This window comes from Trichosurus vulpecula, chromosome X (genome assembly GCF_011100635.1).
Source record: "Trichosurus vulpecula isolate mTriVul1 chromosome X, mTriVul1.pri, whole genome shotgun sequence".
Classification (NCBI taxonomy): Eukaryota; Metazoa; Chordata; class Mammalia; order Diprotodontia; family Phalangeridae; genus Trichosurus; species Trichosurus vulpecula.
This window is the reverse complement of record NC_050582.1, coordinates 24,263,358-24,270,754: the sequence shown is the minus strand read 5'-3', so window position 1 is coordinate 24,270,754 and position 7,397 is coordinate 24,263,358. Positions and strand designations below refer to the sequence as shown.

The 7,397-nt window shown below is 44.5% G+C and overlaps 1 protein-coding gene across 1 annotated transcript; it reads left to right on the top strand.

Annotated features, from left to right (window-relative positions):
- The first annotated feature begins 804 nt into the window (after positions 1–804).
- Positions 805–6,764, top strand: LOC118832474 (lysophosphatidic acid receptor 6-like). Its single transcript, XM_036739787.1, has 2 exons — positions 805–821; positions 6,092–6,764. The coding sequence occupies exons 1-2, from the start codon at positions 805–807 to the stop codon at positions 6,762–6,764; spliced, it is 690 nt and encodes a 229-aa protein (XP_036595682.1).
- Positions 6,765–7,397: the final 633 nt, after the last annotated feature.

Genomic DNA, 7,397 nt, shown 5'->3' with positions numbered 1-7,397 from the left:
TCTGTCAGGTCCTAGCAAACTGAAAAAGCTATGGAGTCTTAGCATTAATAATAATGAGGAGGAGGATGCTGACAAGGATAACTGAGGACACTTTACATTCATCATCTCATTTGATCCTCACAATAACCCCAGGAGGCAGATACTATTATTATCCCTGTTACACAGGTGAGGAAGCTGGGACCCAGAGAAGCTGAATGACCTGTCCAGGGTCTTGCCACTAATAAGTGTCTGAGGTGGGATTCAAAGCCAAGTCCAGCATTCTGTCTACTCAGCTACCTTGCTGCCATACTGCCTCTCAAGTCAGGAGGGTCTGCTTATGACTGATGGAGAGAGTACCTTTTTGGGGGATAAGGATCAGAACTGTGTAGGGAAGGAACTCTGAATGGGGAACCTCTCTCTACCAATACAGATCAGCAAGTGTTCTCTAACTGGTGGTCTTAAAGAGATGCGTGGGGTCCTGAGAGGTTAAGGGAAATAGCCAGCATGTTATCGAGGCAGAATTGGAACTCAGGTCTTCGTGGCTCTGAAACTAAGGCTGTGGCTGGCCTCATATTCACTATACCCAGAGAACTCCAGCTCCTCAAATCAGTGAGATGTCTACAAGTACAAGTTCACCTTTCCAGGCTTTGTAATCTTGGGGATCTTAAATACGTGCATTGCATTAGACTGACATCACCGGCCTTTGCACACGACTCACCAGCTACTGATATGGGGATTTTGTGGGAGCTTTCAGTTGTTTTGAAAATCTTGCAGTGACTGCTCTTCTCTTTCCTTAGATTTCCCCCCTACATTCTCAAGTTACCGATGGCCCCAGGACTGATGTAAGTGTATGACATTTTCTTTATGAAATTCCCAAAGCTCCTCCCTCCTTTCAAAGGGATCGCACTAAGATAACAAGAACCCTGAGTGTTTCATAATGGCCAGCCTCCAAACCTGTGCAGTGGGACACACTAGGAGAGGGAGACTGCCCCCGGGGAGGGGAGGGAAGGAGCCAGCAGAGACCTACCCAGAGCCTTCATCTCCACCCCCACTACCTCCAGGAGCTGAGACAGGGCTCACCAGGCTAGTAAGTAGGAGAGCCAGGATTTGAATTCAGTTCCTCTTACTCTAAATCTAATGTTCTTTCAATGGCATCATGCTGCCTCTAAAGGAGCTCCCTCCTTTGCCTCCCACTTCTTCATGGCCAGCCCACAAGCTGCTACCGTTTCCTTATCATGTTCTTTACTGCCATGATGCCCCACCTCTGAACACAAACCTAACCTACCAGTGGGGAATTTCTTGTCTATTGGGGGCCACATATCCATTGGGGGCAGGAATCAATTAGGTCACAGAAGCAGGGTGAATTTGCAGTACTGACCCTGGAGGCAGAGGACTTGAGTTTAAGGACTGACTCTAGCAGTTACTGTCTGTGTGACCTTGGGCAAGTCACTTTAGCTGCGTGGGCCTTAGTTTCCTCATCTGTAAAATGAAGGATGTCCTCTGAGGTCCCTTCCAGCTTTAAACCTATGCTCCCTTGAAGTTTGAAAAAGCCTCACTTAGTTTTGTTTTGAAAGATAAATCTAAAATGCTACATTCACACTTAAAATGAAAATGAGAGGATATGAAACTATTCAATAAATGCGACAAATTCTATTTCCATTCCTTCTGGTATAATGGAATGAGCACTGAATTCGGAGTAGTAGACTGGCCTTCAAATCTGAAGCTTACTGGCCATATCATTTGGGGCAAGTCATTTAATTTCTTCAAGCCTCAAGTCCGCCACCTGCAAAATAGGAATAATCGTATTTGTATTTCCTACCTCTCCACGTTATTGTAAAATGATGTATGGAAAACTCTTTGTAAACTTAAAACACTATGCAAATGTCAGTTCTTCTTATTACATTATGGGAAGAGGGGATACGGAAGGTGGGTGAAAGAGAGAGACAGGGAGAGAGCCACACATACTGAAAAAATGCCACACACACACACGGCAGAGAGGGAACCAGGACAGGCTCATGGGTATGCAGAGAACGTAGCTGCCTGCATGGTATCATTTTAGGGCCTCTAGGAAGGCTCCACTGCCATCTCAAGACATTCCCCTTCTCCACCTTCTCAGTGGGGCTTTTATTTGCTGACTTGACACAAAGATGGCAGTCATGCCCCATTCCTACAGAGGATAGGCCCCTGCTTTATAGGAAGGGTATGGTGAGGAGAATTCTTAGACATAAAAGAAATGTTTTCCAAGTTAGTGACATAGTATTGCCAATCAATCAATCAATCGATTGCACACCATGGAATCAGATGAGAGGAAGAATTGTCTCATCCTTTGTAACTCGAGTACCTACCACACACCTGGCACATAGTAGGTGCTTAACAGAGGCTTAGGAATTGATGGATTCAAACAAATCATTTGAAGTCTAATTAGAGCACTGGCAAAGCCAGTGACTGAAAAATTGAACAAAAGGGGGTATGTTCCCTGAACCCTAACTATACACTACAAAGGTCACTGTGTTCTGCAGTGCCCGACCTCCAAAATGGCTAGGGCGCCAAGGCTTTTCAAGCCTCATGGTTAACATCTCAGACTTGGCTTTTGCTCTTCTCTTTGAACATCTGGTGTTCATTTCTAGTTAATTGTGGCTCTCATTGACCAGAGGCCAGTGGTGGTGGTGGGGTTTCTCTGCTACTTTTGGGGTCTCCAAATGACAAATAATGGGTGCCTACATTTTAAAGGTATAAAACAGAGAAAGGGGGTGGGGAGGGATGCTTGCCTGCAAACTTGGCACTGGAATAGGCAGCCTGAGAACTTGGCCTTGCCGTGCTCCTAGCTGCTAATGAGCAGTGTGCTCAAAGAAGGAGAATGGAAAATGTGAGTTTCTTTCCCACTAATGGGAAAAATAAAAGCATTTCGAGATTTTTGCCTTAGGGAGAAGTTCGAAGGTTTGAAGTACTCTGCATGGGATTTAGAGACAAAGTGCCAATAAAGGTCCCTGTTTTACGGGAATGGGTGTTTTTTAAAAGACGGTAAAATTACCTCAAAGTAGTAACCCTAGCAATAAGACTGAGCCAAGCAGTAAGGCCTTCATTCAGAGCTTGAATAGCAGGGACACAACAAGGGAGACACTAAGTCTTTTTATCTTCCCGTCATTTCACAAAATCACAGAATCAGAGATTTAGCGCTAGAAGGGATCTTACAGGCTATGGAATTAAAACATTCCCAACTCCATTTTGTAGATGAGAAACTGAGGCACAGAGAAGTTAAGTGACTCGCCTAGGATCACAATACCAATAATTATTGTATCTAAACCCGAGGCAGGATGCCCAGTGCCTTTCTAAGATCATGCTGATAGCATAGGCCTTCCCCCAATATCAAGAGGGGTTCTGATCTGAGCTACTTAGGCTCAGTACTGACTACCAGTCAAAGACTTGACCAGCGGGTGATGCTATTTCCTTGCTTGCTGGGAGTGACATTTGCCCCATGCCTCAATGCTTCGAGGGGTCCATGACCTCATCAGAATGGCTATTCATCGTCTACCATCTTAGGGTGCAGAATACAACCTAGTCAAGTCATTATCTTTTTTGACTCTCGTCCATGTCCTGTATTCCTCCAGAGTGGATCCAGCCTTTCTTGGGGTCTTTTAATGTTTTATGGATCCCAGTGCAGCAATTGGGCATCCATCAGGAAAGGTGTATGGTGGATAGAAACAGGCTGCAGCACACCACTGATGATGTGAGACCAGAAAAGGAGGTGAGCCAGTCATGTAATGAAAGCCAGGGATAATAGATGGTATCATTCTATACAGGCATGAATTAGCTAGGACTATTGTACCACCTGAGAGGACACAGTGTGCTCTGGGTTCTGAAAGATAGTTAGACATTGAAGTTCCAATGGTGGACCCATTGGTGCAAAGTGTCATAAAACAGGATACATTATAGATGTGTAGAGGATGCACAGATGAACCTTTCTTTGAGTTAGGCAGTCTCTTTTGACCTTCTTTCATAGTACTGCAATATTATAGGATATAGGACCTCCAAGGTGATCTGGTCTAACCCCCTCATGTTATAGATGAGGAAATGGAGGCCCAAGAAGTTAGCTGACTGACTGTGACTTGTCCCAGGCCTTCCGGGTCACAAGTAGCAGAGCGCTGATTAGAACTCAGCTTCCCTGATTCCATCTTCAGCCTTCTTCCCATTGTCCTCTAATGGGCCCTTTTGGGAAGCTGCCTTTGATACTCCAACTTTCAGCAACTTGTTGTCAGTGTTGCCTACCTTCTTACCCAAATGGCAACCCTGTTTAATCTTTCTAAAAGCTATCTGAGTAGAGCCCCTGAGAGTTTTTGCTTTTTTGAATTTTGGAGGCCCAATTAATCACTAATCATGTTTCTTGAATATTTCTTATGGGCAAGGGGGAACAAAATACATACACGAAGCTGTCACTGCTGTCACATTCCCTGCAGTGGGGCTGCCACATGCGCCAGTGAATGGGGCTATCACAACAACTGGGAGGAGGGCTAAAGAGTGACAAGTTTTGTGTTGAGACCCAGTTGAGAACCAAAAGCCAAAGGACTGAAGCAGGAAAGCGAAGGCAGAGGGCTCAGAAGCAGAGCAGCCGGTAGGAAGTAGGGCGTGGAGCTCCTTGGTTGGCTTGTCTGGCCCAATTTATCTCCATGAATCTCTGCTCTTTAGTTGTGTCCCGGACATTCTATCCCCTCACCTGCTCTGATGCGTGCTGTACAGCCTCTTTTTACCTCAGTTAATCAGAGAAAATGTGGGAGTTTAGAGTTTAAAATAAAGCTGAGGAGCTAAGACATTCACAAGAAGGAATCATCCACTGTATATGATGAAGACACAAGAGATCATAAAAGTATAGACTTAAAGTTGGAAGAGACCAGTGTAATTCCAACCCCCTAATTTTACAGATGAGGAAACTGAGGCACAGAGAAGTTAAGTGCCTTGTCCAGGGTCATACAGCTAGTGTCTGAGGCAGGATTCGACTCCAAGTCTCATGCTTTATCTACCATTCTACACTGCCAGACACATGTATTACTAACATGAAGCAAAACATTTTGGATTGGAATGAAATAATGCCAACCAGGTATAAGGGGAAAGGAAGGGAATAAGCATTTATTAAGCACCTACTATGTGCCAAGCACTTCACTTATTCCTATAACAACCTTATGAGGTAGGTTCTGTTATTATCCTCATTTTACAAATGATGAAACTGAGGCAAAGAGAGGTTAAGTGACTTGCCCAGGGTCACACAGCTAGTGAGTTATCTGAGGTCGGATTTAGATTCAGGTCTTTCTGACTCCAGGGCCAGGACTCTAGCCACTGTACCACCTGGATGCATAAGCCATCCCCTTTGTAATAACTCTCACTTTTAAGAGAATGGTTCTGTTTTAAGTGGTATATCAGGAAAGGCATCAGCTTGGGAGTAGGAGAACTTAGATTCAAATCCTGGTTCTGCTTCTTATTATCCAAGTACCTTAGCTTCTCTGGACTTCTGTCTCCTCTGTGTGATGAGAGGGTTCTCTCCCTAAGGTGCTCTCCATCTCGAAATCCTATGTTCTTAGCACCCACTTACGAGACTTGACTGTCAGTCTTGCCCAGCCAGTCTCTTTTCAATGAAGCAGATCTTCTGTTACCCACTCCTCCATTTTCATTGTTCTGTTAGTTGGAGCCAACTGGAGGAATCATGCCCTTCCTCCAACAAATTCTTATCCCATGTTCTTCACAATTAAGCTCCTCTTCTGTGTGGATGAATCCATGTTTAATAGAAATGGGATCGCTCCCTCTTCTTCCCTGCAACTCACTTCATGAGAACCAGTAAGGCCAAGTAGGAACAAAAGTTTCATCTGCATGCAAGAAGAGCACGGAAATGGAACCCAGACATTGCCTTTATCATTGATCATCATCACAAGGGGTGTATGGTTTCATGATGATACATGGTCTGCTTTGAAGGGGGTTTAAGCCAACATATGAAAGATGTTAGTGTGTGCTAGTGTGCTCAAGAGAGTCGATTAGGCTAAAGTGAAACACACACCTAGGTTTGGGGAAGTCTGCTATTTGACCTATAGACTCAATCTAATTTCTTTCCTTCTTCACATCCTTTTAGGAATCTTTTCCGCTTCCAAGGGTTTGCCAAGCAAGATCATAGGAAAGATCTCCGAAGGTACCTGGTGTTCAAGTATCTCCAGTATCTCATCTTGCCATTCCCCAATGTCATCATCAACTTGCTGGGCCTGTGTGCCAGTCTGTATGTCACACTGCTCCTGAGGTCTCCCAACATTTCCAGGAAATCCACTGCAGTATTGATTCAGAATGTGGCCCAGGCAGATATCCTGGTGGGGTTTAGTATGTTTGCCATGATCCAAGATGCCTCCCAGGGTGAAAGATCATCATGTTCTTTTCACACAGCCCTGTGGCAAAACTTCCAGACTGCAAATGCCCATGTTAGCTCCCTTTTGCTCAGCTGTGTAAGTCTGGAGGCCTTTCTGATTGCATTCCTTCCAGCTGAGACCCGCCACATAAGAACCGTCAGATCTGCGAAGATGGCTTCTAAGTTCATCTGGATTTCTGTCAGTGCTGAGTGTATTGTTTATCAGCTGGAGTACTTAAAGGACCTCAACCTCATTTCTCTGGGTGCACCCAAGCACACTTTGGTGCTGCTGAGCTTCTGCAATGGAGCAGCAGCCCTGATGAAGTCATTCATTTACCCCATTGGTTTACTCTTACGAATAATCAACGTGTTCCTTTTTTATAAGATATTCTTCAGCAGGTCACCTTGAAGTGATTCAAAAAGGAGATTCTCAGTGACTGGGAAGAGGAGAGAAACATATATATGATCTGGAAGCTGAAACTTAGATGAATGTTTATGGATGTCTGGCCCTCGTTATTGGTTCTTATTGGCTGTTTACTATGTATTGCTTTATGTCAAAGAACATGTGAAAAGCATAGAGATTGTCTTGGAGGAGTTCATAGGCAGGAGCAAATCTGGAGCTGGAAGGGAACTCTGAAATCAAATCTGGCCTATCATCTTATAGAGGAGACAGAGGCCCAGAGAGGTCCATGTGCCAATGGTCACACAGGTAATAAATGTCAGAACCAGGATTTGAACCTAGGTCCTCTGACTCCAAGTCTCATTGTATCATGAGAGGTGAAACTGATTAAAGCACATTTTAATCATATAATCATGAATTCTTCATTGATTGTCTGCTATGTACAAAGCATTGTACTAGGTGCTGTGAGGGGGATAAAGATAATGAACACTTAGGGCCTGTCCCCAAGGAGCTCACAGTGTAGAGAGGGAGATAAGACTAACACAAAGCACCATAAACTAAGAAGAGGTGGCATAGTAGAGTCACAGCCTTGGGTAAGTCACTTCCTCTGTGTGGGCCTCTGAAAAATGAGGGAATGGATTC